The following is a 20,227-nucleotide window of genomic DNA, read 5'->3' on the forward strand; positions in this document are numbered from 1 at the left end:
AATTTACCAAACAAAGCCTCCTCTACTCGTTCACCAGCTCGTCAGACAAAATGGTGCCCTGCTTGCACCTCTAGTGAGGGCCTCCCCCTTTCCTTTATTATGATGGGCCCAGACTTTTCCCTGTTATCCCTCCCCAGCCACACACCCAAGCTGCTCTGGTTGCCTCCTCCCTCTCAGCTGGCCCTGGTTTCCGTGCAACACCTAGGTTGCCTCCTTGTTGCTGACAAGTCTTGGTTGGTCCACTTCCCGCTGCTTTCCTCCCCCTTTGAACCCTCGGGCTGGTTCCGATTGCACTCACAACCTCCCCTTACTTGTTTCTTTTCATCCATCACTGCCCATTGGTTCTAAATGCCCCTATCCATGCTCATTTTGTTTAATCCCCTCAAACCCCCCTTTACTTAGCATTTTGTTGTTTCAACTTGAAAACGTAACTATTCAATCTCCACTGTTTTTTGTTCTCTTGCCCCCAACAGTACTCTAGGTGAGGAGTAAAATGATGTTTTTAGGGAGTAAAAATGTAAGTACAATTCTCAATGAGAGTTTTTTTATAAGTGAGTAAAAATATGTTTTAACTGAAAAACAGATGTTTTTGTAATATGTATTTCTTTGCACCTAGTTATTCATGCACATTGAAAGATACATGTTTACTTTTACAATCAGGCAGTTAAAATAGTCTCTTCCTGTGGTATTACATGTACTACTGGGCAAAGCATATCCAAGGAGCCGTGAGGTTGGTAGCAGAGGTGCAAGATTCTACATGTCCTTTTCCCTATTTTTGTTGAGAGTATTTTTACTCTCTATTTTTATTTTTTGGGAGTATTTGTCAATTTATAGGAGTAAAAAGTGGCAGATACACCCCTTATCTGTAGGGCTGAGTACTCTATATTGTAAAGTATGTAGAAATTAATTTCTTACCTTCATTCTTTGTCCCATGCTATTATGCGTTTGTTCAAAACTCGTCTTTTCTCCTTTCCTTAAGTAAGACAAATGCATTGGGTCAACTTGTGTTTGGAACAAAGTCTGCAAAATAGATCTTTGCTAATCTGATCAAGTTTTAAATGTGTTGTTTTTCTCCTAACAAGGGTCATTAATGAGAAGCAAGCACACGCATACAATGTTAGCTAGTATTTCTCTTCAATACATTCCAATGTCGTCATATTTAAAAAGGATGATCTGCCCAATTTGTTTTAACAGTTTCTCCTCTAATTGAAAAGTTGCAGGATTGCATCGCAACCATCCACTCTAGAACTGTGTCAATGTATGTCTTGCCTGCTTAGTTTGTGAGGGTGACTATAGCAGAAGGAGGAAATAGTCATGCTATATTTATATATATTATTTATATATATACATATATGTGTGTGTATGTATATATATATACATATCTCAGTTATTTATTCATACTTAGGGTCTCATTTTCTCTGAAAGGGACATTGGCTATGCTCAATTGACTGCTTTGATAATGTGTTCTTGTTCATTATTTCAGGTTTGAGCTGATGCGCATGTGCTGGCAGTACAATCCGAAAATGAGACCTTCCTTTTTGGAAATCATCAGTAGCATCAAGGACGAGTTGGAGCCAACTTTCAAAGAAGTTTCATTTTTCTACAGTGATGAGAACAAGCCACCAGATACAGAGGAGCTTGACCTAGAGGCTGAAAATATGGAGAGCATTCCGTTAGACCCTTCCTCCACACTACAACATACGGACAAGCATCCAGGGCATAAGGCTGAGAATGGCCCTGGTGTTGTGGTTCTAAGAGCAAGCTTTGATGAGAGACAGTCATATGCACATATGAACGGGGGGCGGAAGAACGAGAGGTCAATGCCTTTGCCCCAATCTTCGGCCTGCTGATCCCTCACCACAATCTCACACAAAAAAACATTACAAAACAACAATAAATTAAATTGCCTACCGTACCTCAGTGGATTTTCAGAACTGCCATTGCTGCAACCAGAGAATCCTCTTTTCAATAAAAAAACAAATATATACAAAAAAAATGTCGTCACTCACCCCACCCACTCCCATATGCAAGCAGATGTTTGTTTCAGCAAGGACGACATCAAAGGGGCAACAAGTGGATCTTTTCTTAACTTTATCGTTGTTCATTGTTACAGAAAACTCAAATTGTGGATCATGACTGCTCCTTTGTTCCTGCTTTATTGCATTGAACCGACTGACCATAATGCACTTTCTTCGAAGTAGAAGGTACGCGGGGCTTCTGTATCTTCTGCACACTGTATCTATACACTTCAGATCATAAAGCAACGAAAATGTAAAATGGGACTGGATTTTTTATTGTTGCTCTTCATCTTTTTAGATACGAGAAAATATTTAAAAAGGGCAATTTTTCTTCAAACATTACAACCATTTAGAAACGCTGCCAAATTTTGCCAAAAAGGAAAACCTAAAACGTTTTTCATGATCTTCTGTTTTTGGTTGGCCTGGAAGTAGGCACCTGTCAGGTTTTATTCACTTCACTGAGCAACCAATATTACAGCCCAATACACTCCGTACCATCACACATTGGTATTCATATTAACATTTCACTTTGAATATCAATTTTCTATCTACACAGCCCCTTTTGCTGTCCTAAAAGGGGCATTTTTTTCTTGCTCCAGCACCACAGAGGAGGAGAGAAAAAATATTACAAAACAAATAATTCTGGAGGAAGCCGTCAACGGTGCACCTAAACTATTTTTTGAAAAGGACGAAAAAAGGAAATCTGGATACAAATGAAAACACTCCATAAAAACATTGAACCACACACCATCGGAAGATGCAAGCATCCAGATCCACAACTATCCACAATTTATAGGTTTGTGCAGGACAGAGTTTTTGAAGAGGCAGTTAAAAAGAAGATTTAATCATATTATGCTTTGTTGACGTTTTCGCTCTTCTAAGACTTTCAGCAAGGTTAAGCAGTTCTGTTAGACCATGGATCACATGCATAAGCATCCTTTTGTGTCACTTTTATAACTTTTTTACGGTTCAAATATTCATCTATGTCTGTACAGAAAAAAAGCTGCTATTTTTTTGTTCTTTATCTTTGTGGATTTAATCTATGAAAAACCTTCAGGTCTGATTTATCCTTCCCATGCCTTTGCCCCAGTCACCTTGTTTCCCAAATCCCTGTTCCACGTCCAAAATCTAACAACATTTCTTATGCTTTGTACTATAGTGTGTAACCTATTTTTTCTCCCAGTATCGAATACCTGTAAATGATTTGCAATTAACTGTTCGATGCCTTGGCATACATATATATTTCTATTCACCCCCTTCTCATCCAACCTTTCCTATACCCTCTTCAGTCCACCATTACTTGCTTAATTGTCATCATGGCCGTGTGAGTATAACAGGGTCTGGAGGGGGCTACCGTGTAAGAGGCGAAACAAGCTGCACTACCGGTCATGTTACAGTGTACAAGCACACGTGCACTGGATCACCATATCCCCCTTACTCAACCCGCACCGTGTTCAAGTCTGTTACAATGCAAGGCATGATACAAACTCAGGTCTAAAGGGGAAAAAAAGTAAAAAAAATAAATTAAAAAAAACATTGTTAGGTCTTTTTAGTTCTATATTCATATATTGTTGTGCAAGTGTCTCGCCTTCCTCCTCCCTTGCCTCTTGTTTTGGTTGCGAACATGAGATATATTTTTATAATTGTTGGGGACAACATCAGTTTAGCTGCAGAGACTACGTTTTTGGGTCACAGTTTGTTATAACTGTTTTTTTTGTTTAACCCTTCCATCCCAGAATGAATGCCTTAATTTAGCCTCACTTGGTATTAGAGGACACTTTCTCCTCGAGTGTCTTTCTAACGCCTTGAGAATAAAATCTGTACAGGAACAATATTTATAAGATTGTCAGTAGGTGGCTTGAATAGCATCTTGGACCTTCGTAGTGGAGGACACGTCGTCAACAATTCCTGAAAGCAATTTTGCACAAAAAAGTTTTTTAGGATTGATGACGCATGACGGAAAAATATTCAAATTGATCAAAATATGGTATTAGGAAACACTTTGCCATTCAGCTTCATGGATGCTTTGGATACCTTTTTTATATTTTATTCTTTGCTCAGATTACTCCCACATGCAAATGCCATTAGGTTGAGATCAGCTGAGTAGCAAATCTTAAACAAAGGAAGCTTCTACAGACGCATGTATACTGACCTTGTTGTCTTCCAGGTGGGAGCCTTATTTCTACCTTTCATGACTTGTCACGTGAATCTAAGTTTTTCCTTTTATTTTTGGGTGAGCCATCACCGCCACAATAACTGCTTATTAGAGGGCCCGCCTGTCATAACTCTCAACTGATTGGGTAACAAAGGTTAGAAGGAAGCGTTTATCATTTTTCTTCGTTATGATCTTGCAATAAAGAGGCATGTTTAATTAAATAAGTGTTTTACCCGTGTTGCATAATACATTAAGATAAACAGATACAGGCTTATGTCTTGCTAGTACTCAATTATTGTTTAGCCTTTCTGTTTAGTAGGACTAGCTGTAAAGTACACAGTGTCCTGATGTGCTTTTTTTTCCCATGGGTATTATCTATCCCAAAACTGTATGTGCTTATCTTTAATTACGAAGGATCTGAATCCCAGGTCAGGGGAATCATTGGCAAGGCTGCCAGGAATCCTACACATTTATTATATGGCATGTCAACAATGTGCAAGTCTTTTTGGCTAGCATTCCAAAGACCAGTTTGCAAGGACCCGCCTTATTAACAACATTCTATTCACCATCTGCAGAGAGGTTGTCTGTCTACATCTTCCCTTAAATTGGGTAGTCTGTGCTGCTTGATTGGGAAAGGCCATTTCATACGGTTTCTTTAATGTCTTCATTACTAGTAGGGGCACGTATTCCTCCTCAAAGTTTGGGCAGTAGATCTCATTCTATAGACCTTTTTTAGTCTCTTGAAAGTTTAGAAGCCCACATAAAGAAGGGTAATTCACACAGATCAGGGTGTGGCAAACCAGTACTCTGTTGTCGTGATAGTATGCAGCAGGCGAGATTACCATGTCTTGCATAGCTCAGGTTTACAGATGGTTATGTGAATGTGTAGAGGGCTAAAACCCCAACTGTTAATATTTATTTTTAGGATACATTTCGGCCCTCAGTTGTCTTAAACTTGGAGAGTATGCGCCTTGTGCTCTATTAGTGAATTGTAGAGTTTGTCACTGCAGTTCTTTTGTACAGAATAGTAACAACTTTTTGTGGCCTCTTGCTGCAATCTGCTGCAATCTCTAGTTTCTCATTCTGACAATACAGTTTGGGCCAGTTTGGAATCGGGACCACATTATGCTCAGTCAATGTCAATAAAACTTTCTTCGAATGTAGACTGGCTACTGCAACTTCCAGTAGACCTAGAATGTACTCTCCTGTGACCATTGTATTTAAATTACATTATTTTGTGTTAATCCAAACATAAGGATGCAATTTGTATTTGCTGTTTTCGAGGCTGAAAAATGATTTCATTCTCAGATTTCATGAGACTTAAATGGGAGACACTGACTGTAGATTGCAGGGGGTTCATCTGAACCAATTAATAGGATTCTGATCCAAGGTAGTGGAAGCATCATGGAGATGACAACTGTGAGAGTATACCTGTTGTAAACTTTTACGAAACAAGGCTCTGCTTTACCAGCAAATTATTTTAGGATTATACAAAAGAAGTTTGTGTTCTAGATAGGAGTGGGCCTGAAAAAACACCAGTCCTTTAAATCAGAGCTAGCTATGATGAATGTCCACAAACGTTCTTGGAGCCAAACGAGCCCTATCAAATTGTAAGAACTATGAGCATTCTTCCGTAGGACAGCAGCAAACCCATGAACCATGTTTGGTATGATAGCGTCGATGATGAACCTTGTTAGAAGAAAAACTGAAGAGGAGGTGCATTCTCATAGTTAGTACTAAGATCTCAAGACTTCAATGTTTCCATAATCAACACTGGCTAGAAAATGATCAAACAAGTTTCAGGAGCCTTGGAGGGAAATGCAGGCTTTCGGAACAGTTTATGTGGAGAGCAAAAGCGAACTTGTCATCTAGGCTCAATCCTTTCGTTTGAACTTGTTCTTAGATCAATAATTGTTCAACTAAAATAGAAATAGTGATGTGAAAAAAAAGCTTTTTGACGTGTCAAGATCTTTCAATAGACCAAACAAATTATTCACTGTTTAGTAAGCATACTTTTGTCTGTCTCTATCTATTGGAAATTCATTGACCAGCCTTTTTTTGGGCCCGGTTTGGAAGTACTGCAAACAAATTCAGAAGACGGTGTCATCATATGCCCTCTTAGAATGTTAATCTATCAGTGGTATTGAAAGTAACATCCAATGTTGGAATACTTCCAATTTTAAGGAAAAAGTGTCACTGAATGAGTCTTGGATCTTTTTGTCGTATCCATTATAGCTAAATCAGACAACATCTATGGTTTAGATTTGTTATATAAAATGTAGCACTGAGTGATGTCAATGAAAACTTAAGGTGTAGCGTCACGACTGCTCTGAATTACAGTATGTGTGCTTGTTAGGGACCATGCTATATTTTTCAAACACTGTTCAGAATCCTAAAACAAAGGTCTCGTCACTGGTTTGGCAAACACTTAATTTTCCTGTCTTTTTAAGGTTTGCCATTTCAGTATAATCTTTCATCATGTCTATCTGCGGTACTTCTTCTTGCCTTCGCACTTACTAGGAGTTGATCACATTGTTGTTCCTCTTATTAGTCTGTTTTTTCAAACCCACTTGTTTGAGGGTAGGTCATAGATTAGTCAGGTTTTACTGCAGCAGTGTTTCATGTGCCAAGATGTTATCTTGTGATAGCTCTTTAGAGTTTCCTTTACGTCCTTCAAAACCTAAAGAGCACATTGCCGGACCTGCTTGTGCTTGTCTCTATCAATAAACTCTCGCTCATGATTCCCCTGGATCTTTACTGCTTTATGCACTCTTTATTGGAACATCAGACATCATGGTGTACTGAGCAGCATCATCAAATAGTAGATCTGAAGCTCTTTGCAGGACCTCATAACTGAAAGGTTTATTGATTAGCTGCATCTTTTTAATAAACCACAATTAGAGGTACGATTTCTGTATGCGTTGTAAGCAAATTATCACTCTGATGCTCTGCATAGGATGAGTATTGTCTAAACCTTCCTGGGACATAAAATGTGGATCACTTGGAGCTGAAAATGTCATTGTGAGACATTTGGCTAGCCTCCACTTTTTATTAATGATAGTAAAGATAATCGTGCACTACAGCCAGGAAAGTAGAATCCTTGTTTTTCATGCTGCATGTTAACTGCTTATGTGTGCCCTGAAAACGCATCTTGTAACTCATTATCTTTAACCTTCATTAGTGTAGGTTACTGGGTGGCGATGAAACACAGGTTGGTGCATGCGTTGCAGAAGGACACTTTTCCTCTTTTTGTTAGCCAGTGAAAAGTTAACTGCAAATCATTTATAACGCTGCAGACCTCTTCTGTGCAGTACAGGTCTAACAATGGTATTTGTTCTATGCATCAGGAGACCCAAGGTAATGGGTGCATACCTAGCGCTTCCACTGAAACTCCTGGTATTCTAAATGGATGAAGTTTCATGATGGTGTTTTTGCCATCCTGACTCTGTGCTTTACTCATAGTTATCGTAGCATTTCCTTAATTTAGGTTAATTTCTGTGTTAAATTATTCAATTGTATTCCCCAACCACCTCCGCTATATCTTGCTGCTTTTTCAAGTTTGCTCTCACAGCTAGACAATCTAAATGAATGCCAGGAATGTATAGTGGTGCTTGGACTGTGACCAGGGCAAACGGTTTCTCACTTCCCAGGGCTCAGCAGACTAGTGCAGTCCCAACAGTGAAAGCTGGTTGTGATTCTGCCACCCTGCACGTTTCATCCAATGTTATTCCTTGATATCCCAGTAAGTTACTGTTAACTCATAGCCAGGTAAATAAAACACCCCTTGTTCTAGTCCATTTACCATTGGTTGCAGGCTTTGAATGATTCCATTGAATGGCTATGGCGGAAAGGATTACATGTTCTGGTGTGATAGATGGAATGCAGCCCTAAAAGTTAACCGTTGCTCATACTACAGCTCTACAACTAATCCATAAAGCTTCACAGTCCTACTACGAGGTGGTTAGTTGGGCCATCCGAATGTTCAATTCACTATTTGACCTCGAATATAGCCGTATGACTCTGCAATACACTTTCATGCAGTGACGCATCATAGTTTTGTGCTCTGCAACATCTAGACATAGTTGGAATCAAAAGGTGTTCCAATGAGCTATTGAACTCAGCCATGCAAATAAGCAGTTATCCTTCACCCCTTGTGCTCATCTGTGATGGTCTGTTTTATCAAGCTTAAAATGGCCTTGGCGCAAAAGTCATGCTAGCAAGCCTTTATTTGAACCACGGTGCGGCCACATGCTTGCTAGTCCACCAGGGTTCTATGTCTCAAACATTCTCTGATTGAATAAGATGCAGCTTGTTGGTCTAAACATATCAGGCAATGATTTATATTGCCACTAGTGAGAGAGGAGAGAATGAGCATTTTCTGAATATGGACGGGTAATAAATTGGGTCAAATATATCCGCCATTTGAAAGATGGCGTGGTTATAATGCCGACCATGATTAAGAATTATTTTTTCCAGCCATTTATAGCTCTGAAGATATGCAGTTTAAGATGACTAAATATTCGGAAAGAATAGCTGCACTGGTCTGCAAGAACAAGGCATTGAATGGTGATCATGGTCTGTGATAATCCAGTGTGCAGATGTGTAATTTTGACTTTGGGCTCCCTAGGATGTCCCACCACTCTACCATCATGTTTGCGCTACCAATTCATCATTTTATGAGAATAGAAAGGATGAGTATGATATACACCCATGTGGGGATTTGAAACCAAAACTCTGGCATACCACTGCTTACAAAGTACTATTTGAGGCAAAAGGCATTTTCTGGGATGGAACAGTTATTTTTATTATTTTGTATTATTATTAAGAACAAAACATTTGAAATTAACTGATTTCTATTTGTGACTGGAGATTAAAGAAGAATGTTTGTAGTGTGCCATTTTGCGTGTAGTTTTAGTTTTCACAATATTCTCTTGCTTCTGTCCCATAGTTATTTTTCCCTCTAAAATGATAATTAAGAAGGTATTCTATGTAGGACTTTTTTTATTTATTGTTATATCAGTTTAAATCACTGTAGAGATATGCCCCACCACAAATTTTAAGTACTGAGATAAGTTGTTTGTGTTTGACAGGGGGACAGTTGTTAATGATTATTTTATGTTTTTTCAAACATTTATCTACCTCACTCTTATTTTTTTATATATATATACATATATATAAAAAATACATCTCACAATTCTCAGCAGTTTAACAATATACCGTTGAAACAGGTAACCTCATTCACAAGACAACCACATACACCAGGTTTTTGAGAGGTGGTAACATTTGTTCTCAGCAGTGCTCAATTCAAGTCAGATTATTTCTGTAGCTCTATCCCAAAGAGTTAAACCAAGAACCATTAACATTGTTGTAAAAAAGAAAAGCTCCAGAGTGAGTTAGTGCATGCTAAGGCGATAAAATGATTATGGCCAGTGGAATGTCTGTGGAAAGCATGTCCAATGTGTTGCATATATTTAAGCTAGAGTGTTGAATGTTGTGTTGGACATTAGTCATCTCCTAAGGGTGAGTCCTACACGCCTCCTATATTGATATACGGAAAAACCTTGAAAATCAAAGCTGTGTTCCTTGAGTCGCCTACATGGGAAGAATTACGTACACCCTTTAGCTGGGAGAATTTAATTTCAGTGTATCATTGACTAATCGATATTAGCAAGTAGCCTACTATGCTTAGGAAGGGAGATCATCCTGCCATAAGTGGGTAATAAGGGCCTGACATATTAATAGTGGTGTCCCAAGGTGCACTGTTTTTCTTTAGGATTTCAATTGCAGAGCAGTGTCTTCTCTACCAACATATAATATGCTTAGAAAGGTACAATACTTAATCAAGGGCACAGTTAAAGCTTTAATAGCTATCATCCCCAAAGAAAACAGTGCTATAAAATTGCTATCTAAAAGAGACAGGTCTTTGTTCCTGTTTGTGACCGCAGTTTTTAAATATTTGCTGAACCAAAAATCTAGACCATCTGATAATGGCTGTAGCTCAGTCAATAGTACAGCATTTGTACTGTTCTAGGGAGGGTACAAGTTCGAGGCTTTACTCTGTCCTTTTAGAGTTTCTGGCACTGGACTGGTTTATGGTATACCGTGAATTACAGTATCTTTGTCCAAAGATGTGTACCGTTCTTCTTTGTCCATTGACCTTGTGGCTTGGTTTCCATAAATCATGCTAAGGTTCTTTTGGAACCGGAAAAAGATAGCTGAATGTGAGGAAGGAATACAACAACTTGACTTCTGTTATCTAACCAGGAGCTGCAGATGAGCAACTGTCACTGTATAAAGATTGGGGTGGTTCCCTTGGCTGCAGACCTCTCCAGGTGGCTGGATTCTGCAGGATGGGGCGAAATGTTGGGGTGCACAACTGAGAATCCATGTTCACCTGATCATGTGCTTCAAATATGCCTATAACCTTTCCATAATATTTTGAGTGATGGCAAGACCTTTGAAACGTGGTAAACCGATAACCTATATTACTTTGAAATAGTGAAACCTTTCCTGATTAATAACTCTGCGTGCCTTATGCATATGATCAAAATGGCACGTGTTCTGAAAGGGATTGGTTTCTGTGGTTGATTAGAACCCGTACATTTAGATCACGTATTCATCTTGGCATTGGTCATGCTGGCAGAACATGTCCTGGGTGGGGATTTAAACATTTCCAATTCATGTGTTCTGGTCTGTTATTATGCAGCAAATTAATAAAGTACTGGTAAAAAAGGGAATGAATTGGGTTTCCACAATACAGTTTATAACCTTGTCAAAGTATCAGAATAGCACTAGCAATTTCAAATGCCTATTTCCTACTCTGGTCTGGTCATAATATAAGTGAACGCTGAATGATGAGCTTACCATCGCAGGTGAGGCCATGTCATATCCTAATGTAAACCCAATAGCCTCTACATTAAAAATAGATTTAAAAAATATATATATTAAAAATAAATCTACTATTTGTTATGGCCTCTAGGTGTGCTTATAAATGCACACTGACCTGCGTAACTACAGCTGGTATTTTCCTCTGACACTAAGGGCTACAATGGCACTGTTTGACTTGTTTAGAGATCTATCAATGTGGCTTTGTTTAATATGTAATGGCATGTTTCATTTGTGCCCTTTTGGGGAAGAATGTTTCCACCTCTTTTTCACACAAACACAGATCTCCAAGCAAGGAGTTCCGATGATCATTCAGCTGGCTAAACAAGGGTTATGTTGAAACTGTCCAAGGTTTTTTTTTTGTATGTTATTGTATTTAGATGGCTAAAAACGTAGGAGAAAAACACTAACAATGTAGTGCCAGTCATAAGCTTTGAGAAGCACTTAAGACAGTCTTGTGATTACACAGAGCAGATGGTGTGAGAGGTGATGCCACAGTCTTCTTTCTTGGAACAAACCACCTAAACGTTTATCACAGTGATAGCACCAGCATAATTAATCTTGATATTTGTATCTTTTCCTTCTTTTGTTTCAGCCAATTTGGAACCCGTGTTTGGTTTTCCTGCCCCAAAATGTTATCTGTGGCAAAATTAGATCCCAATTAGTTGTGTCTGCAAATGTTTTATTTTGTGGCTATTTTTGTACATCAAGGATCCGTTGTGTGCAACCTTATAAATGGCTTGATTTTTTAAGTACAAACACCATAAACTGTACTAGTACAGCAAATTTCAGCTGTGCTAAACTAGTCAATTCTGTTTGCTTGTTCGCACTATTGTATCCTCAGTGTATCAAGACATGGTCCTACAGTATGAATTTATCATGAAGTTATGTTAAGACCTGTGCAGCTTGTGTGTCCAGCAAAGACTAATTCAACTAAACGGCACACCAGGAAACTCTCCTTTTCCTGTAAACCACATACACACTCAAGTAGAAAATAGGTGGTTTGGTTCAACAAAAGATTGTTGGTTCATTAAAACGGAAGTGTCACATGGTTGGTTATATCGAAGATGTTATTTTTCTTGAAATTATAAAAGAGAAATAAAAGCCAAGTGTAAGAATCAGTGAGGACAAGTTCATATATCATTAAACTGTTTTCAGTGTGCTGCAATGGTTATTGGCTGAGTTCTAAATTATATGTACTCTCCTGTTCCCTGATTGTTTTGAAAGTGCTGGGGGGTAGTGAATCGTTAAAATGACTAGAAACTCTCCTGTGATTAGCAGAATGAGTTATTGGTTAAAGTTCCATGTAATCTAACGCTCCTTTTAGTAAATAGTCTAAATCTGGCGTTCTCATCCTGAAAATCTGATCTTCTATTTCTATAGTATGATTAACACAGCAATGAGCTAGGGCAACAGGAGCATGTACATAAACACAATTTGCCATTACCCAGTGAGGAGCCTCTGGTCTGTCATACGTCTCTTATGAAGGTTGTTGGGTATCAATTTCTCCTTTGACTCTAAAGCATCACCCTCAATGAGGTACAGAGGCATGACAGGGTCCCCAAGGCAAATATTGTGACACACCTTGAAATGCAGTAAATGATGGCCTTGCAAACTTTAATGTTGAAAAAATAGCATTTTTGTTTCGATTGGATGATATATTGCTATAAACGCTGAAGATACAGAACGATAAGAGGAATGAAAGGTGCTACAGAAAGGATTTCCATTGTGATCTCTGCTTAGAAGTCATGGTCGTTCTTAGCAAACAAAGCACTTAAAATTACTTAATAAATTGAGAACGTATCCAAGACTATCTGACCCGAGCACAACACTATTTGATCGTCTAATGTTGAACTGAAAATGGGGATCATCGATAATATAACATATCTCTAAATGGTGTCAGCTGACATTAAAACTTAGCACAGGTGCTTGTAGATGCTGTGAACCTTCATGGTTGCCCAAGCCTTCACAGGCAAAATGTTTTCCACAATTGAATGATTTGATTTGATTTGCAGTTTGTCATTTGAGCTCAGATGTGCTCACTCTATTCTGGGGTGGAATGTGAAACCTTGTCCTAAGTTTGACTGCTTGATGGTCAGGCATTTTAAGGCACCTCTTACGAAGTTCGAGTACACACTCCAGTGACTATGCACCATAGCCTGAGGATGAAATACCTTAGCATCTGTGACCAGTTCGTTCAACTGCAGGATAGGTCTGACCATTTGTGCACCTTCTTGTTATTATTTCTTGTGTCTATGGAGTTAAGTAAATAGATCATTCGCATTTCCATTAGGGCTCTTATGTCCAGTAGATTACGGGTAGTCAGTTGACAAAGATCTGGTTTACAACAACATATTCAATGTTTTCATCACATTTTTGTAAGTGCATAAAATAATGTTATAGTGTGTATGTAGTTTATAAATGCCTGAGTTTATTATTTGAAAGGCACTTTCTGGTTGAAAAGTGTCAGTTTGCATTCTTACATGCAAATTCATTCACACAGTGTATGTATGTTTGTATGTGTATATCTGTGTGGTTGTTTGTGGGTGGACAGTCTCTTTGCAGGCAACCGTTTCTTTGCTAGCTTTACAAAATGCCAAAAAGGATCTTTAACTTCTCCAAGTCATACAGTTCATGCCTTTTTTCCTCAAGCTTTTTGTTGTCATAATGTAGAATAAATTATGTAAACAGGAATAAAGGGTTGAGGACAGAAAGAAAGTTCTGTATCTTCAGTGTATCATTTTCTCAGATCCCACCCCTGTTGAAGTGGGGATCAATCAAAATGGTTATTTCATTTTACAAAATAATGATTGAAAGAACCTCATTGGGGTTTAGAATCAGACCCGGTAATGTCCACCAAGCAGTCTCTAATTCATTATTCTGAGCTTAATATCGCAATTATTTTTATTATCACAAATGATGAAGGGATATGATTGCATTTCAGGCTATAAGACAATTTTTATCAGTGTCATTGAAGTAAGGAAAACATGTTTACAGATTTCTTGCTAACATTTTGTATGCATCAAATACAATTTATATGATGATACTAAATTTGCATCCGAAGCTCCTTGTTGGGTTGGACAAGGAAGCCCCATCCTTCATTCTTTATCTAAAAGGAATGTATATTTGTTTTACCCTACAAATAGCCCAAAAAATGATTATTATAATGAAAGCATTTCAGAAAATCATGGGCTGCAGGATTAATAGGTCTCCCCTTAAAGGGTGGACCGAGATATCTTCGGTTTCTGTTTCTGAACCAATGAGGTTTTAAGATCAAAAGGATTGGCCAGAGTTTCTCTACCTCTGGAGCAAAATAAACAGCGCCATGGAAATGATGCATTGCTAACATAAAAAAATGTTTTCTTGTTTAAAAAAATTCAAAAAATTTCAAAAAAGCAGTGATAACATGGCCGATCTGTTACATGCAAAAATGACTTACTGTGTGTAAATTATTCATAATGAAATTCCTGTGTTTATATTGAAAAGAAATGAATCAGTAGATGAAAAAATCAAAATGTTTTTGTATATTCTGTTGTAAGAATTTATTCCTGTTATTGCGATATACTCTGGATTCTTTACATTATGGAAATAAACTTTTGTCTATTTTGAATGGCTGAAGCTAAGGCAATTTTAGTTTCTCTTACTCTGCTTTTTTCTAGTTAAAGTACTACAAGATTTAAGTTAAATAAAAGAATTCTGTATGCATTAGTGTCTGCTGTTAATTTGTACGGTTGTCCTCTTGTTTACCTTTAATTGAGGGCAGCCCAGGTGGCAGTAATTACAGTGGTAATGGGGTCCCCAATCCAACATCTGCCAAACTCGTAGGATGCCCTGCCTGTAAGGCACAGTAGCAGGCCAGTCTTTAAAAATCGAAATTAATTTAACAGCGGTTGTTGGATAAGGGGTCACCAGGATACTCACAAATATATAATGTGAAAAAGCCCTTCCTTCGCATGGCTCTTGCTCCCCAGGCGAAAACATTATTTTCATCTTGTGTTATGATTTATTCATTTATTGCTCAATAGCAGAGACATTACGTGGTCAGTTGTTTGTGTATATTAAGTAACCGCAAACTTGCCTTTTTAGGGTTTTAGATATTCATTTTTATTATTTTGTAACTTTATAATATAACAATAGCTAGCAGTCTATCACCTGCTGAGGAAGACCACAATAAAACATTGCAAACCACTTGTGTCGCAATTAGTCCACCAGTCATTGACAGTCTTGTACGTCCTCACTCTGTTGCTTCAACAGTCCTGTATTACCATCTTCAGTGATATCCATTGCCCCGGCATCCTGTTATGTTCTAAATGCTATGTTTAGATAGCCAAGTATCCCAAGTTAGAGCCACTTTAGGCCTCTCGAACAGAGTGTCACTTATTTTCCTGTCTTGTGTGATGGGGTGCCCGCCACAAATAACCACTCTGACTCCTGAGACAATGCAAGTGTGTTTATTATAAGTTTTACTACAGACAAGGGGAGCGTGGCTGGCAGCCATGTGAGGCAGACGTGCTCACGGGCAGCTACTGCAGATCTGAGCACTGAGAATCTCTGTACTACAACTGTATAACTAAATGAAGACTCAGAAAACAAGGAAACGGCTGCAGAAGCATTAGAGAAGACTTTGCCTGCGTGGTGAGACGATAACATCTATGCAAGGGTGCAATATTGTGCTGAATCTGAGCCGGAAAATGGCGGCTTAGTGATCGAGAGCAGCTCCCAACTGAAATGAGCTGGACGGCACCAACCAGGACGGAGTACTGAGCCGCCAGGCCAAGCGTGGTATTCAACACCTGGGTGACCCAGCGGTCAGGGCAACAACAGCCGGAGACGGATAGGATAGGGAGGATGTGGGAGGCTGCTGCGGGTCCCCGCACCGGGAACAAAGGATGCTGGAGGTGTGCAGCAGCAGGGGCGCAGCGAGCACAAGACGGAAGGCAACATGTAGTGGGAGCCACTGCTGCAGTGCAGAAAACAGCCGTCAACGACATCCAAAGACCCAGATGAAAGCAGGAGACTGAGGCAGGCCGAACGGGACGGACGAACAACGTTGAAAGGAGACGGAGTGCCGCAAAGACAAAGGGCTTTCCTCGGCGAGCTGCTACAGTGGCAACAGTCGGAGGGACCGAGGTGGAGTCGCTGGCGAAGGAGGCCCCGGATGCAACAAGAGGTGGTAAGGAGTCGGGGCTGGGGGCCTGAGCAAATGTTGCCATAACGCATTGATCCGAATAGGGCTCCTTCCCCCCACCCTCCAAACTCTCGGGTGGTGCCATGAAAATGCCATGAATAGTGTACCAGTGCAGACAACAACCCTTAGGGGTGCTGACATTCTTCCTTCCCAGCAGCACTGGGCTGAGGGAATAAACAATGCACTGCCGTTGGTATACGCTAGCAACGGCTACCAGGAGCCATTTAAGAAGCCAACGCAGAAATAAGCTGGCAGCTACGGCCCTCGTGACGAACAATAGAGTTCATCTGGGGACAGCGCAGTAGTAGTGAAAGGCTGCGAGTGGCACAACCGAAAAGGAACTATATTGTCGGGTTCAGGCAACGCAACATCTGATTCCAGAATTAATATGAAGCTCAACACAGGGGGAAGCCTCAGACAGCCACACTGAACCTGGCCTATAAGCAGGCACACGTATTGTCATAAGATAGCTGCAGCCTCAGTGAAAGGTTGATATAAGTTATTTATAACGTGCTTAATACCCAGAGGTTTCTAAGCGCAGACCTGGGGATCGAACCTGTGTTGCTCCGTGTTGTCTTGCTTCGAAGGTGAGCACGTTACCCCTTGAGCTATCCTCCCGAGACCTAGGTTGCAATAGAAACCACGGAAAGGCCGCAGGGAAGTGGTGGCCACCGGCACAGTAACAAAACCTACCTGTGCGGGACCCAGGCTCCTCCCCTGCTCTAGCACGTGACAACAAAGGAGACGTGCTGGATGGACTCAGCACCAGTGGGCAAACTCTCCAGTGGTGACTAAGTGCTGCCTCAGATATTACGTCTGTGGTTCTTATACTACGCAGCAAGGCTACAGAGTGGGCAGTGAGGGGGTGAGAAGAACGAGTCTTTGAAGGCAAGAGAATTGGAGGTGGCGACATACACTGGCTGGTGCCTCCTGCGGAACACATTGCAAGAAACCTGCCCAAAGCACTGAGGGGGGGGGGAGTAGGCTGGGAGGCTGCTGCGGATCACTGCACCAGGAACAAAGGAGGATGGAGGTGCGCAGCAAGCACAAGACGGAAGGCAACATGTAGTGGGAGCCGCAGCCACTGCTGCAGTGCAGAAAACAGCCGTCAACGACATCCGAAGACCCAGATGAAAGCAGGAGACTAAGGCAGGCCGAACGGGACGGGCAAACAACGTAGGAAGGAGACAGAGTGCCGCAAAGACAAAGGGCTTTCCGCAGCGAGCTGCTACAGTGGCAACAGTCGGAGGGACCGAGGTGGAGCCGCCAGCGAAGGAGGCCACGGATGCAACAAGAGGCGGTAAGGAGTCGGGGCAGGGGGTCTGAGCAAATGTTGCCATAATGCATTGATCCCAATAGGGTTCCCTCCCGCCACCCTCCAAACTCTCAGGTGGTGCCACGAAATGAATAGTGTACCAGTGGAGACAACAACCCTTAGGGGTGCCGACATTCTTCCTTCCCAGAAGCACTGGGCTGCAGGGAATAAACAATGCGCTGCCGTTGGTATACGCTGGCAATGGCTACCAGGAGCCATTTAAGAAGCAACGCAGGAATAAGCTGGCAGCTACGGCCCTCGTGACGAACCATAGAGTTCATCTGGGGATGGTGCAATAGTAGTGAAAGGCTGCGAGTGGCACAACCGAAAGGGAACTATATTGTCGGGTTCAGGCAACGCAACATCTGATTCCAGAATTAATATGAAGCTCAACACAGGGGGAGGCCCAAGACAGCCACACTGGACCTGGCCTATAAGCAGGCACACGTATTGTCATAAGATAGCTGCAGCCTCAGTGGAAGGTTGATATGAGATGATAGGTTATTTATAACTCACTTAATACCCAGAGGTTTCTAAGCGCGGACCTGGGGATCGAACCTGTGTTGCTCCGTGTTGTCTTTCTTCCAAGGCAAGCACGTTACCCCTTGAGCTATCCTCCCGAGACCTAGGTTGCAATAGAAGCCACGAAAAGTCTTTTGGGTGCAGGAAAAACTGCAAGGAAGTGGTGGGTGCCAGCACGGTAACAAAACCTACCTGTGCGGGACCAGTGCGCCTCCCCTGCTCTAGCACTTGGCAACAAAGGAGACGTGCTGGATGGATGGATGGATGGATGGATGGACCCGTCACCAGTAGGCGAACTCTCCAGTGGTAACTAAGTGCTGCCTCAGATATTACAACGTCTGTGGTTCTTATACTACACAGCAAATCCACAGAGTGGGCAGTGAGGGGGTGAGAAGAACGAGTCTTTGAAGGCCAGAGAATTGGAGATGGCGACATACACTCGCTGGTGCCTCCTGCGGAACACATTGCAACAAAACCGCCCAAAGCAGTAGGGGGGGAAGTGTGCCTGTCATTGGAGGGGGCCCTGGGCCACACAGAATCACGGGTATCCCAGAGTAGAACAAGAGACCGCAGAGAAGAGATCGCAGGAGAGCACAATCCCCTCTGAGGCACCGGAATCAGTGGTTCTAATAAGACTGATGACATAACATGGCAACAAAAGGCAACAAGTCAAGGAACAAGCAGACCACTATGGAAACCTTTACGAAAGGCCAGGCACACCTGCAAGAGGGGAACAGCAGAGACAAGGAGAAGAAACAAGCATCCCCCTTGGCAGAGATGGCTGACTCGGGGAAACAATAGATCTTGTAGGCCATCACAGCGCTACAAGCAACACTGGAGGCCAGGATTGATGCAGTAGGCATTGATGTGGGACTATTAAGACAAGATGTACGAGCCATAGCGGAACGTACTGGGAAACTTGAAGAACAGGTTAAAGAAAACACAAGAGGCCAGGGTGCAAACAACAAAGGACATTGACATCCTCCTACAGAGAGTAAAATTCCGTGAAGGTAGAGCCGAGGATGTGGAAGGTCAGGCACATCGAAATAACATAAGAATCGTGGGCCTGCCAGAAAGAACAGAAGGGTCTGACCCCACCACATACAGTGAATTCACACAAGGGTTCATGATAGAAATAGTGCACCGTTCTCTCATCAGAAGGCCACTGCCAAGAGCACCACCCTGGCCCATGATAGCCAATGTTCTTAATTACAACAACTGAGAAAAAAGGAGAAGGGCCCAATACATCACAACGAAAGGAAGGCAGGATTTAAGTATCTGTTAATATACCCAGTGAAGTTGAAGGTCATCCACAATGGCAAAGTACTTATCTATGAGACGCCGATGGAAGCACAAGATTGGATGGACAGTGTGCAGGTCCCAAAGACTAGAGAGCAAAGTCAATGTGCTTGACGAGAGCAGCAAGATTTGGAGAAGAACTCCATAACATTGTTGAGGATGCACTGACACGTATGCCAAAGAGAAGGAACGTTTGGACTACATATTTAGAGTCGCTAATAAGAAGTATGGAAGCTATTTAAGACGTACAGTACTAGCAGGAGCAGTGCAGTGTGCCACAGAAGCCCGGTAGTGGGAACGCGAAGTGCAGACCCACTATTCCCACAAAAGTTAAAGGGTTTCTGAACAGTGCCCGCCCATTGGGTGCCAGGAGACTACTCTATCGACCACGTTGAATGGGGTGCCTGCCTACCACAGCTGGCCAAGTTGTTTTGGTTTGGGGGCAATTAAGGGAGAGTGGAAGGGGAGGAGGCCTGACATAGATGGGAAACTGCTGCATAACATTTTTGCCACAGCTCGCATTAGACCGGTGACCCCATTAGTACTCTGGGAATTGAAATACAATGGCTGAAACGGTGACAATCATGACATGGAATGTCAGAGGATTAAATAATTATGTAAAACGCAGAAGAGTAAGCATGCATATAAGGAGGAACCAAGTGGGGATTGCGCTACATCTGGATGCACAAAGGCAAAAGAATCTGCCAGGTGCGTGGGGAGGTGTATTGGTGGGCTTCACTTACTCGTCATATGCAAGGTGGGTCCTCATTTGGGTAGACCCGGCCATACCATTCAAAGTATTGACCAAGAAGACAGACAGTGAAGGGACGATGGCTATGATAAAT

At 41.4% G+C, this 20,227-nt stretch overlaps 1 protein-coding gene across 1 annotated transcript in view; it reads left to right on the forward strand.

The window, feature by feature from the left end:
- IGF1R (insulin like growth factor 1 receptor) overlaps window positions 1-14,763 on the forward strand; it is a 1,701,728-nt gene extending 1,686,965 nt beyond the window's left edge. The window contains exon 22 of the mRNA XM_069625053.1: window positions 1,484-14,763. Coding sequence (XP_069481154.1) covers window positions 1,484-1,850 — 367 coding nt within the window. The 3' untranslated portion in view covers window positions 1,851-14,763. The remainder of the gene's footprint in view (window positions 1-1,483) is intronic.
- The last annotated feature ends 5,464 nt before the right edge of the window (window positions 14,764-20,227 follow it).

The sequence above is a fragment of the Ambystoma mexicanum genome, chromosome 11 (assembly GCF_040938575.1).
Source record: "Ambystoma mexicanum isolate Mex_15411 chromosome 11, UKY_AmexF1_1, whole genome shotgun sequence".
NCBI classification, from domain to species: domain Eukaryota; kingdom Metazoa; phylum Chordata; class Amphibia; order Caudata; family Ambystomatidae; genus Ambystoma; species Ambystoma mexicanum.